The 20,250-nt window shown below is 45.7% G+C and overlaps 1 protein-coding gene and 1 long non-coding RNA gene across 5 annotated transcripts in view; one reads left to right on the forward strand and one right to left on the reverse strand.

The window, feature by feature from the left end:
* LOC310707521 overlaps positions 1–20,250 on the reverse strand; it is a 140,840-nt gene that overhangs the window by 27,139 nt on the left and 93,451 nt on the right. The gene's annotated exons all lie outside the window — the stretch shown is intronic.
* The window catches only part of LOC310707394 (acidic leucine-rich nuclear phosphoprotein 32 family member B-like), a 29,039-nt gene that overhangs the window by 1,455 nt on the left and 7,334 nt on the right, over positions 1–20,250 (forward strand). For 2 of the 4 annotated variants that reach the window (XM_083504562.1, XM_083504563.1), the window contains exons 2-3: positions 9,334–9,487; positions 11,374–11,467. In XM_083504562.1, the coding sequence (XP_083360688.1) occupies positions 9,334–9,487; positions 11,374–11,467 (248 nt within the window). Of the gene's footprint in view, positions 1–9,333; positions 9,535–11,373; positions 11,468–20,250 lie in introns of those variants that run through there. The other 2 variants (XM_083504561.1, XM_083504564.1) reach the window with 2 other exon arrangements.

The raw sequence follows: 20,250 nt of genomic DNA on the forward strand, positions 1-20,250 counted from the left end.
GCCATGTGGCACTTATTTAGCTGGTAACACATATGCTACAGTCTGGTCCAAGTCCAGTTTAAAAATAAAGAACGGGAAGAAAGGAGGGCAGGATGGACCTTAAAGTTGCCCACCAATGGTTAGATTGAGCAGGCACAGCTTCTTCCCTGCTATGGTGAGAGGTCGTGTATTTTCACTGTAGCATTTACAAATGTGCATCCTTACATAAGCATTGTTGTTGTTTAGTGGTTTAGTCGTGTCCGACTCTTCGTGACCCAAGGACCAGAGCATGCCAGGCACTTCTGTCTTCCACTGCCTCCTGCAGTTTGGTCAAACTCATGCTGGTAGCTTCGAGAACACTGTCCAACCATCTCATCCTCTGTCGTCCCCTTCTCCTTGTGCCCTCCATCTTTCCCAACATCAAGGTCTTTTCCAGGGAGTCTTCTCTTCTCATGAGGTGGCCAAAGTATTGGAGCCTCAGCTTCAGGATCTGTCCTTCCAGTGAGTACTCAGGGCTGATTTCCTTAAGAACGGATAGGTTTGATCTTCATAAGCATTAGCATATCCAAATGTTATGCAGATCCGTGTCATCATTTGCCCTCTTTTTTTGGGGATGAACAAGTGTCCAACTCTACCCTTCCAGCAGCCTGCTTTGGGCTCTGTCCTCATGCCCTGCCCTGGCATCTGAATTTTGTATTTCAAAGCTAGCAGTCCTAACCCCGCAAGCCATCCCTCCCAGTCCTCACATCCCTCACATTTACTAGTCATTTACAGCAATGCATTGTTTTTCCATTCATCCCTGCCACTGAGATTGCAAAAAACCAAGTGCTACACACAGCCCTCTGATTCTATCTGGTGATTGTAAGTTGGCTCATGTAGAGCAAGAGCACAGTGCAAATAGGAAGAGCTGCTATGTTATCCTTCTCTTGATAACCCCCTGCCTGGATTGCCTGCCGCTCTTTGTTTCTTTCACACATGGAGTTGGTGTTCAGCCACAATGCTGGAGTTCCACTGCTGTGTGATTTACGTTTCTTAGCTCTGTGGGTTTTGCTATTGGAGAATCCACCCCTGTGGTCTCAGATGACCCTGATTCTTTTCAAATGTTTTCCCTCGTCCCTCAGAAAAATTGAAGGAGGACATCCTAGGGCTATCAGACAGAAAAGGACAAAGGCTTGTTCTCTGCTGCCCCAGAGGGTGGCTCTTAAGCCACATCCACAACAGACATTTATAGCACTATTAGACCACTTCGAACAGTCATGGCTTCTTCCCAAAGAATTCTGGGAACTGTAGTTTGTTAAGGGTGCTGAGAGTAGTTAAAAGACCGCCGTGCCCCTCAAAAAGTGGCAATTCCCAGAGTTTTCTGGGAAGAGGCATTGGTTGTGAGGCTATACTGGAATTGTAGCTCTGGGAAGGTAATAGGAACCTCCTAACAACTTTCAGCGCCCTTAATAAAATACTGTTCCTAGAATTATTTGTGAGAAGCCATCACTGTCTAAATTGGTACGATGGTGCTTTAAATGTATTGTACGGATGCAGCAGTTGCTGGGAGGCTATTGGACAAGATGTTTCCGGTCATTGGATTACTCAGTATTGGGTGACTCACAGATGAATTGTCTCCATTAAAAAGTTGACTTTGAATGATATGAAATTGGGTGCTGACTCATTCACACATCCAAGCAATTGCTTGTTACTGTAGTCAGTGAGTGGTGATTACAAGCCCCTTTTAAGACACTGAGAGGGGCTGAATGTTTATTTGAAACCTCCTTCCTTCCCACAGTACCATGTGTCAATATTATTTTTCTCTCCACTGGGGAAAAAAAACCACCCAAATATGTATATAATATTTTCAGACACCATATATTACTATATTCAATACTATATTGGATTCACTTGTAATGTGGTGCACACTTCCAGTCCTTCAGCATATGGGAACCTCTTTTCATGTTTTAACACATAATATAAACATCTAGAACAATGGCAAAGGATCCTCTCTCTCTTTTTTACATATAATGACAAACTGTATTTGGGTTATTGTAAATCTTACGATTTCTTCTTTTCTCTCCCCTCCCCTCCCCCCTCACCCATCCAACATAACTTGGCAGCCAATTCAGACAGCCGATTATCAAAAGTAATTTTTCTCAGAAGTTCTGTGGAGAGAAAAGATAATGACAGTCTTGAGTGCAGCGCTGTTGACCGTAATCTATTTTTAATAAAGGATAATTTGGAGAACGTTTTTTCTCCTTCAAATGGGCAGAGCTAGATAAGGGCATAAAGCTCTGGTAACATGCGGAAAATCTTCAACCAGTTCCTTGTTGTCAATTCTCCTCAGGATTCTATGTGCAGTGGTCTCAAATCTTTTACATCCCTCTGTAGTATCTGATAAGTGAGTTCTCCCAGCAAAAGCAGAAAGCGCAGAGAGGGGACCAATTGCTTTCTGGCTGATGAGGTGTGAGAGTACCCGATTCCACTTCTAAAACATGCAGCCTAATTGTTGATGTGAAACCTACCAGCTACAGTTGATGTTTTTAAGGTGTGTTTAATTTAGTTAGCGCATGGCAAGGGGACATTATCATCCTATAGTTGAATTTGTTTTGTGATTATTTCCCCCCCCCCCAATTAGGCTTATGGAGTTCGTTAGTGAGATTCTTGCCAGTGGGGAGGGGAGGGGAATTGGCGACAGCATCGCACTCCCTATCTACCAATGTTGATTATCAATGCTGATGTGGCCTCTTCATGGATGTGGCCCAAGCAATTGCCCCCTGCACACACACACACACCCATATACCCAAACAGAGATGACCAGGCACTTGTGAACATGAACTGCCTCTCATCTGGTTTGTCCCCAGAGACCCACTTACAGCAGTCTTCTAATATCAGCAGTCCCAACCTAGAGACCTCTCCTGTTACAAATTACCAGGGGGCTGAAAGAGGGAAAGGCCTAGGACAGGGGAGGGATAAATATTATAGCCCAAGGGCCATATTCCTTCAATGGGAACCTTTTCAGGGCCACATACCAGCGGTAAGTGTGCCCAGAGGCAAAAGTGAGTGGAGCAACAGATATGTCTCTTGATTTTGTACAGCAGGCTGCATCCAAGCCATTACTGCACACCTTTCTCTATCCAAACAAGAGGCATTATTGCAGTTCAATATTTCAGCCAGGCAAAAGCATGCAAGCACAGGGCTGAGCCAAGCCAGTGAGGGATGTGGGATGTGACGGAGCATGGCCTAGAGAGATTCCTGAGGGCCAGATAGAAAGAACTGGAGGGCCACATATAACCCACTCACACACACACCACTTCCCTGGACCTGAGGTTTCCCACTCCTGGTCTACAGCTATGAGCATAGCAGGTTTCTGTGAGAGCATTAGTGGTATGAATTCCTCTCTAGAAGTAAGGCCTGTGATTTATGGTAACAACCAATTTTTCACTGTGGGCAAAAGGAGGGAAATAACTCTGCCAAGACAGACAGCATGAATCTTTTTTTTTCCCCTCCACTTAATGGTTGATATCATCTAAAGCGCGTCTCCCAGAGGGCCTGTTTGGAGATTCAGACCGAGCCAAAGTGCTCTCTGATCTAGGCAGAAAGCTAAGGTAGTTTAAAATATGGTAAGCTGTAATTGTTTTAAATTGCATCCTGCCTCTACTGCCACAATTAGTTAAACTCGCCCTTAAGAGGCAATAATAAAAAGGAGAGCGAGGGGGAAATTGTCATCTAGCTGAACCGATCACCTTACCTGGAGTTTTAAAATATTATGAGGTGTGAAAATACAACCAGCCGAAGCTCAGCATCTTGCTGGCTGAAATGCTGTTCACCTTGAATGTATCTTTTATATACCTGCCCTACAGCACCAATTCCCCAGCCGCCATTTAGCTCAGCTCTGTCTAGTATGAAAGAGAGCAAGTTCCCAGAATCTGAGCCAGAGGCCTCTCACGGCACTTCCGCCTGTGATGCTTTTAGCTGGAGATGGAACCTCTGACCTTCGGCTTGTCCATGTCCTGTGCTTTCCAGATATGGTCTCGCACTCTCTTTCTTCTTTCAATGGATAAAGGTATTAAGGCAGCCTTATGGGATAAGAAGAGTGCAGAGAAGGCTCGTGGTGATTTTGCCATCTGTGTTCGTTTATGAAGACACAAGAAGGCCAGATGGGAAGGAAGCAGGCAGAAAGGCAGGCCAGGAAGATGCTTTAAGGCAGGTCAATCTATAGCCTTTGTGCATTATACACATGGAGATCCATTGATGCAATTAAGGGGAAGTAGGGCCCCACCGGGACACGGTTGGCGCTGTGGGTTAAACCACAGAGCCTAGGGCTTGTCAATCAGAAGGTCGGCGGTTCAAATCCCCGCGACGGGGTGAGCTCCTGTTGTTCGGTCCCTGCTCCTGCCAACCTAGCAGTTTGAAAGCACATCAAAGTGCAAGTAGATAAATAGGTACTGCTCCGGCGGGAAGGTAAACGGTGTTTCTGTGTGCTGCTCTGGTTCGCCACATGACCCAGAAGCTGTCTGTAGACAAACGCCGGCTCCCTCAGCCTAAAGAGCGAGATGAGCACGCAACCCCAGTCAGTCACGACTGGACCTAATGGTCAGGGGTCCCTTTACCTAGGGCCCCACCACTAGCTTTGTCTCCATAAAAACAGCCCTGCTGGATTGGATCGAAGGCCTTTCTAGTCTAGCATTCTTTTCAACCAGATACATCCCTGGGGCCATAGGATACGTTGGCTCTCTCCTTCCAGTTTTGGGGAGAGAAAGAGAGCTCTGAACTTGGAGAAGGAGATCTAATGTCTGATTCCTCTCTCTGAATCTCCCATGGCTTTATCTAGCTTTCCAAATGTTGGACCTCCAAAATAGGTGTGGAAGAGGGTGACTATCAAGGCATGCTAGTGCAGACCAGGGGAAAACTTGTGCCTTCCTGACCCCAAGACACAAACTAGAGATTTAATTTTGTCAGCCAGGAGCTGGTGTAGCTCAATCCTGTTTCTTTCCCTCCAGTTACTCTTTCGCATATCTGTAGAGCCAGTCTACAACAGGCTTCATATTTGAATATCATCCTATCAGATCAGCTTCTTCATCCAGCTGTCGCTTTTTTCTTTTTTCTTCATTTCTTCTTTTATCTTCTTTTTTTTTACAGCACAACTTTGCATTTTCTTAGCGTTAAATATCTGCAACTGAACCTGTGGTATCCCTGCTGTAGCATTTTCAATCTGGCATTCGTAGACTAAATCATTTTAACAAATGACTATAATTTAAATCAGGGGCTGGCAGACTTGAGGCTTGTCGGATCTGCTTGGTTTTTACTAGAATCCCAAGGTCTGCCCATCAGAGCCATTTTCAAAAGAGCAAGATGCTTAGAGTGAAAGAAAAGGGTGCCTCGGAGCACATTCTGAGTATAGGAATTTGTTAGCAGCACCCAGCAATGAACCGAGCTCACAATCCTTTCACACCAAAGTCCGCACCTTCTTGGAAGAAGTTTTCCTCTGAATACCAGTGGCAAGAAATCAAAAGTGGGGAAGAGTTGTTTCACTCATATCCTGCTGGCTGGCTGGCTGGCTTCCCATGGAAATCTGGTTGGCCACCATGAGAATAAGGTGCTAGACTCGATGGGTCTTTGGGAGCTTTCTTGATGTTCCTCAACACCAGCATCCATGGTTTTCCTCTAGACTTGGTTAAAGCCATTTTGCGGTTGACTCTGCAGAAAAGAAGCTGCAAAGGAATGGCACAGAAGAAGACCTATCCAGATACAAGCCAATAACTCTTTTGCATTTTGTCGAGATGCTTATTAGTTCAGTAAATTGTTCCTAAGTGGCCTCAGTCTCTTGAGAAAATATTGCTGCTGCTGCTGCCAGACTTCTATCTTGGAAAACATCCCCATAGAAACCTGATCAGAACTGGGTAATGTTAATAGTGAATTATTCCATTTTGTAACCATTTGGTGGCATTAAATGTGGAAGGAACCATAAAATCATAGCACCTCATTCCACTTCACAGTGAAGCTCTTCGGGTGGCCATCAGCTAGTCGCTATCACTCTGCTAAACCTACCTCTCAGGGTTGGTGTGCTGATAAAACAAGAGAGAAGCAATGCATGCCACCCTGACTTCTTTGGGTAGGGTAGGAAATAATATTTGAATCATCATCATCATCTCAACTCTATAACACTCTGCACTAACAACCACCTCTCTCCTATTCTGAATTATTTTCCACGTGCCTTGTGACATGGTATAATGACATATTTGATGACACTGACAGTGCATCAGATGATTGTATTGTATAAAGCTAATAAAAGTCACCCCCACAGAACAGTTCACTCAAAGCAGCTTCAAATCCTTGCGCACAGCAACAATCTAATGTGGCTACACGGAGAGGAATGGCACAGTAAATTAACATTTTTATCGGCTTGGGAATAGAGGCACGTAAATATTGTTTTCCAATCCAGCTTCATAAATCAACCGTAAACACCAAAACACATACACAGATGTTTGTCAGACTCTAAATTTAAGCTCGTATAAGTCAGCCCATGTATAAAACAAAAGAAATGTGAGATTCAGAGGACGTGTTAATAAAACAACCACGTGCTTGATCCAAGCCAGGGTTTGTAGGCGAGTCCTGGCTGAGCGCAGTAAACATCCAGAATGGGCTGCAGGTCATCAGGACCCTGGACAGCTCACAGTGGCACTTAGTAGCTCCTAGGTCTAAGCTTGCTCCAACATTAGTCCAGAGCAGGTGGTTCCCAACCTTTTTGGGTATGGTGACTCACAAGTAGGTATACTTGGTCTGTTGATCCATCAGTTTATTGTCACTTGAATTTTGGACCTTAGGTCTTCTCTACCACCAGCCTCCAGAAAACTAAGTGTGGTGTAATGATTAGAGTTTCAGACCTGGGAGACGAGGGTTCAAAACCCCACTCAGCTACTAAGTCCATTGGGTGACCTTGGGCCAAAAAGGTGGCATTTATATCCCACCTTTCTTCCAATGAGTTCAATGTGGCGCACAACAAATGTGAGTCCTGAAGTCTTACTTCATAAGTAATACCTCTTAACATTTTTCTTGCTGTGTCGTTGCCCTATTATAATGCTGTGTTCACACTTGCAACCAAACACTGGAAAGTGTTAAAATTTAAGGCTCAAGACTTTGGTGTGGTACCAGAGAGAGGTTCAGAGGATGAGACAGAAGCATCCCTTCCCTCTTCAGTGCGGGAGAGAGCTATCTCTTCAGGCACAGAGGATGAAGGCATAATTGGTCCATGATGCTTCCCTTCCATGGAAGTCTTTGATGGGAGTTGCTTCAGATATTGTCTTCTGTGGTAGAGACTCTCTCCGTGGGTGATTCCTAAATCTCATCTTCTCCTTTTTCTGTGATTTTGGACATCTTCTTTGTTGGGGGGGGCGCACGATGGAGCAAAAGTGTACACAGTCCAGAACCCTGGGAAATGGAAGGTTCAAGTCCATGTAAACAGGAACCTGGAGTCATCCAGATGTATGTACTGTGCAAGCCATGCCATTCATGTAGAGATGGAGAACCTGCAGCTCTTCAGATGTTTTAGGACTCATCACAGACCATCAATGGAAGGATACAGGTTCACGATCCATGCTTGAGTACATAAAGGCCATGGGGTGGAGCCAGTAGGCATGGCCCGCAGCTTGTCCACCTCCACAGGTCTTTCTTTTCGATGCCTAGCACACGCCCAGCTTGTCTCCTGTGTAAACAGATGGCATGCCTTTGAGGAAGCCAAAATTTTGCCACAGTTCATGTCAGGCAAATCGGAATGGAAAGGGTCCCCCTGAGCTTAGGAAGTTTGAGAAGCATTGCTTTAAAGAGCATATGTAATATTTGGCAGAACCTCTATTATCGGATATTTCAAAACGGTGAGTTTTGCCGAAGCAACTTATGATTCTGTTCAAGGGTATTCTCAAATGACAACACTGCTTCAATTTGAAGCCACTTAGTACTTTATATTGGCCTTACACTCTCGTGTAGAAGGAAGGTTCCATTACCATTCTTACCAGAGCGTTTTATAGTTGCACGTCTTCCTCTGCTCCCTTGTGCAGCTGTTATAATCATGTTTTGTGACAGATCATGGGGCTTGTAGAATAACCAGAGTGTGGTTTGCTGAATCGACTGTGCTACTAAAGATCAACATGAATATCTATCAAGGTATTCCTCCATAGACTTCTCTGCGCCTTTAGAGATGTTCATTTGCTTGAAATCACAACCTTGAAAATTGCACCATTTATGCAATAAAGAATAAACCAATTTCAATTCTCCTGCCCAACAAAATAACAAACCGTATAAGCTCATCTGGTGCATGCATAAAGTGCTATCTGTCAGACTCGGCTCCAGTAAAGTCAATGGTGGAGAAGAGAATCACAGAATCACAGAATTGTAGAGTTGGAAGCGCCATCTAGTCCAATCTTTTGCTCAATGTGGGGCTCGAACCCACAACTCTGAGATTAAAAATCTCATGCTCTGCTGACTGAGCTATCTCAGGGAAAAGGGGAAAAGTGTCAAAATGGAAGTATAGAGTTTGCAAGTTGTTCTGGTCAATGAACAAGCCTGATCCAGAAGCTTTTATAGGAATCAGGGTGTGTTAGGGTCTGGCTTTGTTCAGAGGCTTTCTTGCTGGCCATCTAACAGTTCCCTTCCTTTGTGCATTGCCAGGTGATGTTACAGAGGCCCATCCTAACAATCCCAGGTCCTGGATTCAGTGGCAGAGCACATGGATTGCATGCAGGAGGCTCCCAGTTCAACCCCTAGTACCTGAAGTTAAAAGGACCACTCATTGAGACCTCAGAAGTTGCTGCAGATCAGAATTGACAATGCTGGGCTAGATAGACAAAGAGCCTCACCTGGTACCAGGCAGCATCCTTGCCTTGTTCAGGCATTATGCCTGAATAGGGAATTCCCAACATGATCAGAGAGTACAGGGTAGAGGGGAAGCACACACGAGCCCCACTTCCAAGAAACCCATGCATGTTGGCCCCATCTACTCCACCCTTCATCTTCTCATGTTGTGCAGGTGGGTCTGAAGGAGACGTCTAAACATGTTTGACTGAATGCGCTTAGAATCCTGTGCTATCAAGGTTCGTGCCATAGGTTCTCCATTTACGTTAGAACCAGACTTTAACCCAAATGCATCTTGGATGCAGAGTTCTAGGAGTAAGTGGACTGTGGTTCTGACCCACCTCTGCAATTTCTGTGGAACCAATATCATTTTCAACTCTGTGTTTTGCTCCTATACTTTGTGCACACCAGCCTCGCAGCAGTGAGCTGTACCTCTGTGTTTCCCACCCCTATCCCCTGGGCCTGATTGCTGATACCAGACCAGGAGACCCCTCTGTGACTTTACCATGTGATCTTCTTAAGCTCCTCAGGTCTGAACGCAAGCTGGCTTAGATTGCGCACCAACCATTCATCGCCCTTCTCCGATCTAAGCGATACAGAAATCCCTTTGCCAGTGTTATCGTCAAGGAGCAGAGGGGTTCGCCCGCCCAGCTGTGATTCCGGCATTGCCTCTCCAGTAAGCATTCTGGTTCTGAGTTCTGTGGAAAGAAGCACAAGTTGATGGTAACCTCACTACTAGCATCTCCTTCTGCAGCATGACAGTGCAAACATTCTCCCTGAGTTTTAGCCATCAGAAACAAGAGACTGTCTATTGTAATAGAAGAAGTAAGGGTGACCAGTTTGGGTGTGGGTAGAGATGGATTGCCTCTTCAGATCCACCTGAGTAAGGACTTCAAAGCACCATGCAAGGTGCTGTTAAAATAAAGTTCTCTCCCCGCCCCCCTAGATTTAGCAGGTTATTTCATGCAGTTTGCATGGAATTCTGCTGAACGGAGCAGGATTTAAACCCTCTGCATCCGCTGATGAGCTCCATTTAGCTGTTTGGTCCTGTTCATTGCTAGGAAAAGGCATGTGGTATGCCCCGCGGAGGACCTTAAGGTCCATAAATAGCAACACTCCAGAGGTCCCGGGCCCTAAGGAAGTCAGATTAGCCTCAACCAGGGCCAGGGCCTTTTCAACACTGGCTCCGGCCTGGTGGAACGCTCTGTCTCATGAGACCAGGGCCCTGCAGGATCTGATTTCTTTCCGCAGGGCCTGTAAGGCAGAGTTGCTCCGCCTGGCCTTTGGCTCGGAACCAGCACGATCCCCTCCCCCTCTTTCCTTTTCCTTGACATTTTCCCCCCTCAGACAGTTTTTGATCTGGGCTCCCACTGAAATGAGGCTGCATTTTAAGTAGTATTTTCATCTTGTTTTTAAGTTGTATTTTAATCAATTGTTTTTATACCTGATGTTAGCCGCCCTGAGCCCAGTCTTGGCCAGGGAGGGCGGGGTATAAATAAAAATAAATAAACAAATGAATGTGTAGCCTATGCAGGGTTTAATCCTGTCCAGTCACCCATCAGATGATGTCACAAGTTACGTATGTCAGCTGCTGGGCATGTGGACATGGTTTGAGGGAAAGGGCCTCGTGGGCCAACTTGAGCTCCCTTATGGGCCACAGACAAGAGGTTTCTCACCCTTGCCTTAAAATAATTAAGAAGTGGTCAGGTGGTATGTATTTTTGCTTTTACACTTTTTTTAAAACTTTGCAGCTTCTCGCTAGCCTTGCTTTCTGGTGGTTATTTGAGTCCTCAAACAGGCTTATAGACCTCCCAATAAGCCTTTAAAGGTTTGCACCAAGACTTCCATTGCAAAGCTGTCTAGTGGTATTCCTGTTGAATTCTGAAGAGCTCTGAGGTTTATGTGTTGCTAAAGCAGAGCAGTTTTTTTAAAAAAATAACTTAAAGTTTTCAGTTTTAAAAATATCCTCTGCTGTTGTGCTCTAACAAAATAATAATAATAATAATAATAAAATCCAGAGCTCTTACATGCTTTGCAGGCAATGTTTTGGACAGCTTTGCTACTGGCAAAGCCCATGAACCTAGAGAAATATAGAGTTGTATTGGCACAAAACAGAGCACTCTGTGACAGGGGTGCCAATTTGAATAAAATACTGGGGGGCAAGTAAGCCCCAACCTGCAAAATTGATCACAAGACATGGTGCACACACACCATTTCCACGGCAATGAAGATCTATTTGAGGGAGGCCTAGCCCCCTCAAATATGTTAGGGGCAGAGGGACCTTGGCTCCTATGCTCTGTGTGGGTCCTGATCCAAATGGAGTCAGTTGTTGACATTGTTCTTCAATACAGGGTGGGAGACCCCTAAATCATTCTGATTTTTCAGTCCCCACCCCTAATAAATGTGCCATCCTTTCAAGGTGCTTTTGCCATTTTCTTTCAAATGCGTTGAAAATGTCCACTGTTTGGAAACAAGCTAAAGTACTGTCTGAAATTTTTGTGCTGATTAAAAGGTATCTGGCAGAAGGGGAAATATTCCTAATTTGGCTTCTCCTCTTTCAAGCTTCCATCAGATTCCTTCAAGTATCTCACCTGGCATGAATTAGAAGAGCATGATGTTCAAGGGAACCAAATCCGCTGCCCCCGAGTGAGAGAAGGTATAGAAAAAGAATCTGGTTTGTGGCCTCCATGGTATTAGGAGATAGTGGGATGTGAATGATGGCAGAAATATTAATTGCAGGTGCCTTGCTTTGGAGCTTGTGTGTGCTTCAACGAACATGCTGTAGGATTGTGCAGACAGACTGATCTATGAGTTCAGTGAAGGTGTACTTCTGCATTCCCGTAGGAGGTTGCCCTTTTCAGTGAACTGACTGGGTTTAATTGGTCTACTCAGTAGATAAATCAAAAGATCTAGATAATTATCTGTTGCAGGCCAAATTTTATTCAGCAGGGTTCCATGTTAAAAGTAGGCTTGTTTGCATTGCAATCGGCCTGTTTGCATGGTTAATAATAATAATAATAATAATAGTTATTATTTGTACTCCACCTATCTGCCCATTCTGGGCAGCTTCCAACCTGTATCAATATATAATAAAAGGCTTCCCTAACCTTTCCTGTTAGGCAGATCACTGACTAATAGCCCAGAATGATTGTTGCTATCATGTCAATGGGCGCTCATGGTTAGCAGATAACTGGATGTCTCTCTGTGTTTCAAAGCCTTCACCAACCTGCTGGCTCAGGCTGATGGGATTTGTAGTCCCAAAAAAATCTGCAGGCATCACTGTTGTTTATGACTTGCTTCCGATAAAATATCTCAAAGCTATTTAACAGTAAGGACATCAACAATAAGAAAAAATGCAACAATTTAAAATAGAAAGCAATTTCAAACCCAGTACCGACAGAGACCGGGATTAAAAAAATATATTTAAGAAGCACTGACAAGCCAATGGAAACTGTGCCTGTCTGATATGTAACAGAAGGGAGTTCCACAGGGTGGGTCTGCCATGATGATGATGTTTTTGTAAGGGGGCTTCCTACCTTTGGAACTTCCTCCTGTTAAATATTTCTCCTGCAGGCTCTTTCTTGCAGAGCATGGTGATCAGAAGGGCATATGACTGATGTGATATCCTGGTCCCAAGCTGTATGGGGCTTTGTACACCAGTACTAGCACTTTGAATTTAGCTTAGTAGCTAATTGGTAGCCAGTGCAATTCTTTCAGCAGTGGCACAGCTTGATGGCAATATTCTGCCCCAGTATGCAATCGAACTGTTGCAGTTTGCATTAGCTTCAATTTCTGGACCAACCTCAGGGGCAGCCACACACACAGTGCATTGCAGTTGTCCAACCTGGTGGTTGCCAAGGCATGGAAAACAGTGGTCAGGCTACCCTGCTCCAGAAATGGTTGTTGCTGGAAGCTGGGGAAAGGCATTCCTAGCCACTGAGGTCACCTAGACCTCTAGTGATGGATATGGATCTAGGAATGCCCTCAGATTATGAATCTGCTTCTTCAGGAGGAGTATGACCTTGTCCAAAGTGGTCAATTTACCATTTATCCTGTGTAAGGATCTGCCAACCAACAGTGCTTCCATCTTGCCAGGATTCAGACTGGGTTTATTGGCCCAGGACTTTAATAATAATAATAATAATTATTATTATTATTATTATTATTATTATTATTATTATTATTATTATTATTTGTTATTTATCCCCCGCCCACTCTGGGCGGCTTCCAACAAAAAATTAAAATACAATAGTCTATTAAACATTAAAAGCTTCCCTGAACAGGGCTGCCTTCACATGTCGTCTAAAAGTCTGGTAGTTGTTTTTCTCTTTGGCATCTGGTGGGAGGGCGTTCTACAGGGCAGGTACCACTACTGAGAAGGCCCTCTGCCTGGTTCCCTGTAACTTGGCTTCTCGCAGCAAGAGAACCGCCAGAAGGCACTTGGCACTGGACCTCAGTGTCCAGGCAGAATGATGGGGGTGGAGATGCTCCTTCAGGTATACTGGACCAAGGCCGTTTAGGGCTTTAAAGGTCAGCACCAACACTTTGAATTGTGCTCGGAAACGTACTGGGAGCCAATATGGTCTCGGCGGCTGCTCCCAGTCACCAGTCTAGCTGCCGCATTCTGGATTAGTTGTAGTTTCCGGGTCACCTTCAAAGGTAGCCCCACATAGAGCGCATTGCAGTAGTCCAAGCGAGAGATAACTAGAGCATGCACCACTCTGGCGAGACAGTCCATGGGCAGGTAGGGTCTCAGCTTGCGTACCAGATGGAGGTGATAAACAGCTGCCCTGGACACAGAATTGACCTGTGCCTCTATGGACAGCTGTGAGTCCAAAATGACTCCCAGGCTGTGTACCTGGTCCTTCAGGGGCACAGTTACCCCATTCAGGACCAGGGATTCCTCCACACCTGCCGGCCTCCTGTCCCCCCAAAACAGTACTTCTGTCTTGTCAGGATTCAACCTCAATCTGTTAGCTACCATCCATCCTCCAATTGCCTCCAGACAGGACCTTCACCGCCTTCACTGGTTCTGAACACCCAGCCCAAACCTCCTGATGATCTCTCCCAGCGGCTGCATGTAGATGTTGAAAAGCATGGGGGAGAGGACAGAACCCTGAGGCACCCCACAAGTGAGAGCCCAGGGGTCTGAACACTCATCCCCCACCACCACTTTCTGAACACGGCCCAGGAAGAAGGAGCGGAACCACTTTATAACAGTGTCCCCAGCTCCCAGCCCCTCTAGACGGTCCAGAAGGATGTTATGGTCGATGATATCAAAAGCCGCTGAGAGATCCAGCAGAACTAGGAAACAGCTCTCACCTTTGTCCCTAGCCCACCGGAGATCATCGACCAGTGCGACCAAGGCAGTCTCAGTCCCATGATGAGGCCTGAATCCCGACTGGAAGGGATCCAAATGGTCCACTTCTTCCAGGCGTGCCTGGAGTTGTTCAGCAACCACTCGCTCAATCACCTTGCCTAAGAATGGTAGATTTGAGACTGGGCGATAGTTGGCCATGTTGGCCGGGTCTAAAGATGCTTTTTTAAGAAGCGGTTTAATGACCACCTCTTTCAGTGGGTCTGGGAAGGCTCCCTCACAGAGGGAGGCATTCACCACCCTGCAGAGCCCATCGCCCAGCCCCTCCCGGCTCCCTTTTATCAGCCAGGATGGGCAAGGATCAAGGAGACAGGTGGTCGGTTTCACTTGTCCAAGCAGCCTGTCCACATCCTCAGAGGTAACAGATTGGAATTGATCCCATGTAACAAGAACTCTAGCACTCTCCCACCCTGGCCCTGCTCCCACAGTGGAGTCTAGCTCCTTCTGAATCTGAGCGACTTTATCTGCAAAAAACTTTGCAAAAGCATTGCAGGAGATCTTGGGGTCCCTACAAGGCCCTGGTGGCGCAGGTGGTTCCAATAGATTGCGAACCACCTGAAAAAGTCTCCTGCTGCTGTTTTCTGCAGATGCAATAGAGGCGGTGAAGAAAGGCTTCTTCACCATCGCTACCGCCACCTGGTAGGCTCAACTCTAACCCGTGTCCGGTAGGCTTCAGAATGAGTTATCCGCCACCAGCGCTCTAGCCATCTCAGCGATTGTTTCATTGCCCTCGGATCCGTGGAAAACCACGGGGCTGTCCGGGTGCCATGCAATCGGAGAGGGCGTTTCGGAGCCAAACAATCAATAGCCTTGGTTAACTCCACATTCCAGCGGGCCACCAGGGAATCAGCTGAAAGGCCATCAACATGGGATAAAGCATACCCTACCACTCTTTGGAAACCATTTGGATCCATTAAGTGGCGGGGGTGGACCATCCGAATCGGTCCCACCTCCCTGCAGAGGGGAAGGGTCATGGAGAAGTCCAGTTGCACCAGGAAGTGATCTGACCATGGCACTTCTTTAGTTTCACTTTTACTTAGTGTCAGATCACTTACACAGCTTCTCCCAGTTCAGAAGTGATAGAAAAATAGGTCTGGGTATAATCATCCCCAAATTTCCTACTGGCCAGCAGCTTCATATACAGTAGATGTTAAATAGCATTGGAGACAAGATGGTATCCTATGGTATCCCACAGTACAGTTGCCAGGAGGCAGACAGATAATCGTCCAATGACATTCTCTGAAAGTGATCCCAGAGATAGGATCAGAACCAACGTACAACAGAGCCGCCAGCATGCATCTCACTGTGTCGGCTCAAAAGGATATCATGGCCTATGGTATCAAAAGCTGCTGAGATATCAAGTAACAACAGGGTCTCAATCCCCATTCCTTCTCCTGAGAAAGGTCATCCATCAGGGTGATCAGGGCTGATTCAGTCCCACAAGCAGGCTGGAAGCGGAATTAAAAGTGGGTCAAGATAATTGGCTTGCAACCGTCCTGCCGTGACCCTCTCAATCACCTTCCTCCCCTCCAAAGGGGGCATTTGTGACCAGGCAGAAGTTGTCACAAACCAATGGCTCTTGGGTGGGCTTTTTCAATCGTGGTTGAATCTCTTCCAAGATGGCCAGGACAACTTCCTCTCCTAAGCAGGGCTTTTTTTCAGCTGCCATTATAAGAAAACAAGGGAGGCATTCATGCTAAGTTCTGGCACCTCATTTTCTAGAAAAATAGATATCACAGTCCCCAGAATATCAGAAGCCTGTTTCACAGTAACTTAGAGGGGAGTTTTCAGTCTGGTTGCCCCCATGCTGTAGAACATCATGTCTGTTGAGATATGACAGGCACCCACAATCTATACTTTGCAGAAACATTTGAAGTCATTTGGTTTTGCTTTTGACTGGCTTTTTGAGCAAGGTGGAAATGTCTGTGGCTTAGGTCTGCATTCTGTCTTCAGTTGTTTTTGTACTATTTTAGACTATTTTTTATCTGTTTTGTTTTTATGGTACATCGGTAAATCAGTTTGAGAAACATGTAAAAGGTGCTTCATAAACAATAATAACAGCACTAATGAATTAAACTTTATTGTTTAAAGCCATAGACAGTCACAATATAAATAGAGCAAACAATATATTTAACATATTCAATGATGATGATGATACCCCCTCAGCATGCTTTAGAAGCCAGGGGCAAGGATTATCTAGCCCAGTGGTTCCCAATTAGCCAATTACTGAGGGCACCCTATTTTTTCAAAAGTCAAGCCACGGACCCCCTACTTTTGAATATTTTGATAACTCTATGGTAGTTACCTCTACAAAGCAATTCTTTGAACAAAATGTGGGGTAGCCCCTAATAAGCAAAGGATTTTAGGTACGCTTTTAAAAATGGACCATAGAATTTGTGATATTACCATGCAAAAATGACAAAAACTTAGTTGGAGGAGAGGCACAGGATGGAACCATGGACCCCCCAGGGGTCCCCAGACCCCTAATTGGGAGCCACTGGTCTAGCCTCTTTCATTGCCCTTTGTTCTCTAGTATACCAAAGTCCAGAACAGGCTCAGCAGTGCCAGAGGGGGTGGTCAGAGAAAACTGTATCAAGAGAGTATCATGTCTCACTTGTCCACTGTGCCATTGCCACCTGGGAAAACAGCCCCTGGAAAAACGACTCCATTTGGGTCGTCGTCGTCGTCCCCTGCCAAACATTCCCTCTCCACCTTTGTGAACTTGGGATCAGACGCGGGTGGCGCTGTGGGTTAAACCATAGAGCCTAGGACTTGCTGATCAGAAGGTCAGCAGTTCGAATCCCCGTGACGGGGTGAGCTCCCATTGCTTGGTCGCTGCTCCTGCCAACCTAGCAGTTCGAAAGCACGTCAAAGTGCAAGTAGATAAATAGGAACCGCTCCGGCGGGAAGGTAAACGGCGTTTCCGTGCGCTGCTCTGGTTCACCAGAAGCGGCTTAGTCATGCTGGCCACATGACCCGGAAGCTGTCTGAGGACAAACGCCGGCTCCCTCGGCCCATAGAGCGAGATGAGCGTGCAACCCCAGAGTCAGTCACGACTGGACCTAATGGTCAGGGGTACCTTTACCTTTACCTGGTTATTACCCAAATGCTGTATTTGATTAATGGATCTTCTTAGTAAACTTGACACAGCTTACAACAAAGAAATGGGCCATGCTAGGATGTTACAGAATGTTGGGAGCTTTCATAGGAAGCAATCACCTTACTCTTTCCTCGGTACCATAATAAAGCACATGCCGTGGGATTTTGGCAGCAAACACATTTATTTAAAGTGGCAGAACAATGCAAAGCAGGGAGAAGATTGTGGAACTGCCAAATCCAAAGCTAGGCTTGTGTTGGCAGGTTAGAAAATGTGGGTTCTTCAGGAGGGTGTGTGTGTTTCCTTCCCCCCACTTTCTGCCAGCTGAGGATTTTAATGGATTTTAGTTCCCATTGGTCCCGGTGGAGGAGAAAATGAGTATGCCTACCCAGGACTGGCATATTTTACCTTCCACTCTGGAGGAATAAGAGATTTGGATAAGCCTCCCTAAATCCAACTCCCCCCCCCCAACACACACACAGAGCACCTCCTTTTTACCCTCCGCTGTAGGAGCACAGACAGCAGAGGACCAACAGCCACTGAGGCTTTCACACCTGCAGTGAGGAGACCTAGTGGATCGTCTTCTCTGTATCTCTCGCTTTCCACCCATGGAGAGGAAGAACTGCAAATCCTATGGCCTTTATGGCTTTCTAGGCACCATGCCATAGGTCCCTTAATTGATCCATTAATTAGTTAGTTAAAAAGTAGCTGATTGATCAGTTGGCAGCCCCAATTATCATGTTTAATTGGAGCTACACAGTTTAGCTGTGTATGGGCCTGCAGCTGATACATACTACTATCCCAGCGATCAGGAAGTATGAAGAAATCATGGAACAGAAAGGAATAAAGCAATCAAAACCTGGCATCGGAGATAAGAAGTAATTTGCAATGAGAATCAGTTGAAAGAATTCCAATTTGTTTTCCTGGCAGCTGTCCTCATCCCCTTCTCCCCCAAAGCAATCTTGAAAGCAATCCAATATGGCAAATACATTATCGTAACAATGCAGGCATCCATGATCGTCCCAACTTCCATTTCAATGCTGTCTTTCTGGGACCTAGATGGAGATCAGTTTTGCCAGATACAGCTGTCCCGAGATCTAATCCCCAACCAGTTATTTTATTCACTGCTGTTGACAAACAATAAATATGAGAAAGATTATATGAGAAAATCCTTAAGATATGGGAAACTGCATGGTTGTGCTGTCATCCCCTCTTGAATTTGGTTTTGTAAGTTGTTGCTTTTTTACTGTATCAAAAACCTACGGAGCCTGTTTGCACAGAGGCTGACAGTGGGAGAAAACAAATACATGTGTCTGCAATGGGAAATAAAGACTTTTTCAGAGCACTTTAAACTCTCATTTATTTGTTTTCTTTTATTAAAGAATGCATAACCCACTTTTCATTGCTCTCACAAGGTGGTTTGGAAATTTCAAGCTACATAGGGATGTATTAATCACACAAATCATTTTTTAAAAACCCAATCCTAATAAATAATCAGCAGCAAATCACAAAATAATCCAGGCACATCAACCAAACACAGACTAAAATAAGTCTATAGAATTTTTTTAATAACCAGTAAGGATGAGCCATCCTTATGGATGAAGGACCAAAAAGGTCTTGTCCCTCAGCCACTGATCTTAAACCTTGGGTAGGCTCATATGCATCCAGGCAGCCTTTCAGATACATATTCTGTGGTGCCAGGTGTGCATAGAAGCAACCAGAGTCTTAAAGTGCACTCCTAGTTGTTCCTTGGCGAGACAGGCTTGCTGTCAGTGCCAATCAGCTGATCAGCAGTGAAAGCAAGCCCTGGTGGGATCAGTAACACTGCTGAGGTACCAACTGGCAGCACAGCCAATCTGTGCCCAGCCAACTGATTGGCCCTCGCAGCACAGTTCCAAAGGTTGCTAGCAAAGGAAATATTCACTAAGGGTCATCTAATGTCATTTGTGATGCCAGCCCCTGCCCATCTGCCAAAGTGGCCTATGGGGGAGCTCAGCATCGGACTCGCTGACCAGATCCTGTTCACTGACCCTGGTTTAGAGCTTTAAAGGCCAAAGGTAAAGGTAAAGGGACCACTGACAGTTAAGTCCAGTCGTGAAAGACTCTGGGGTTGCGGCACACATCTCGCTTTACAGGCCGAGGGAGCTGGCGTTTGTCCGCTTCGCAGCCAGTTTTTCCAGGTCATGTGGCCAGCATGACTAAGCCGCTTCTGGCACAACAGAACACCGACACCCGAGCAGCACACGGCAGCTTCCCGCCAGAGCGGTACCTGCTAATCTGCTTGCACTTTTGGGTATGCTTTTGAACAGCTAGGCTGGCAGGAGCTGGGACCGAGCAACGGGAGCTCACCCCTTCACAGGGATTCGAACCACCGACCTTTTGATCGGCAAGCCCAAGGCTCAGTGGTTTAGACCACAGTGCCACCCGCGTCTCCCTTAAAGGCCAAATGCGGCCCATTACATTGGGCCCAGAACCCAAAAGGAAGCCAGTGTAGCTAGCCCAGAATTGGTGTGCAGTAATGCAATCTGAACACCTGCCACTTAGCCTTAATGGCTCTCTCTCACAAAGTATATATAACGTACTCCAACTATGGAGTTGTCTTCCCAGGGAAGTCCACCTGGCAGGAGAATCATTATCGTTTTGGCACAAGGCTTTACCTCCAGGGATTAAATCTTTAATGTTTTGTCTGCTGGTCTGGGTTTGATTTTGTGAGCTGGTTGTTCTAATAGTGACTCCTACTAGTCTAGAGGTGCAAATTTTGAAACGCAATTGCTTTTAGTGAGCCATATTTCAAAAAGGACACCCCAAAAGTTGTTGAGCTAAAAATGCGATTTTTAGATTGACTTGCCTAAGATCCAAAGATCCAGGACAAAGAGCCACTTTTCTGAAATTTCCTCCCAATGTCTATTCCGCCTTTGAAATCTCAGTACAGTGGTGCCTCGCAAGACGAAATTAATCCGTTCTG

This window comes from Podarcis liolepis, assembly GCF_965112155.1.
Source record: "Podarcis liolepis genome assembly, chromosome: 5".
Taxonomy (NCBI): Eukaryota; Metazoa; Chordata; class Lepidosauria; order Squamata; family Lacertidae; genus Podarcis; species Podarcis liolepis.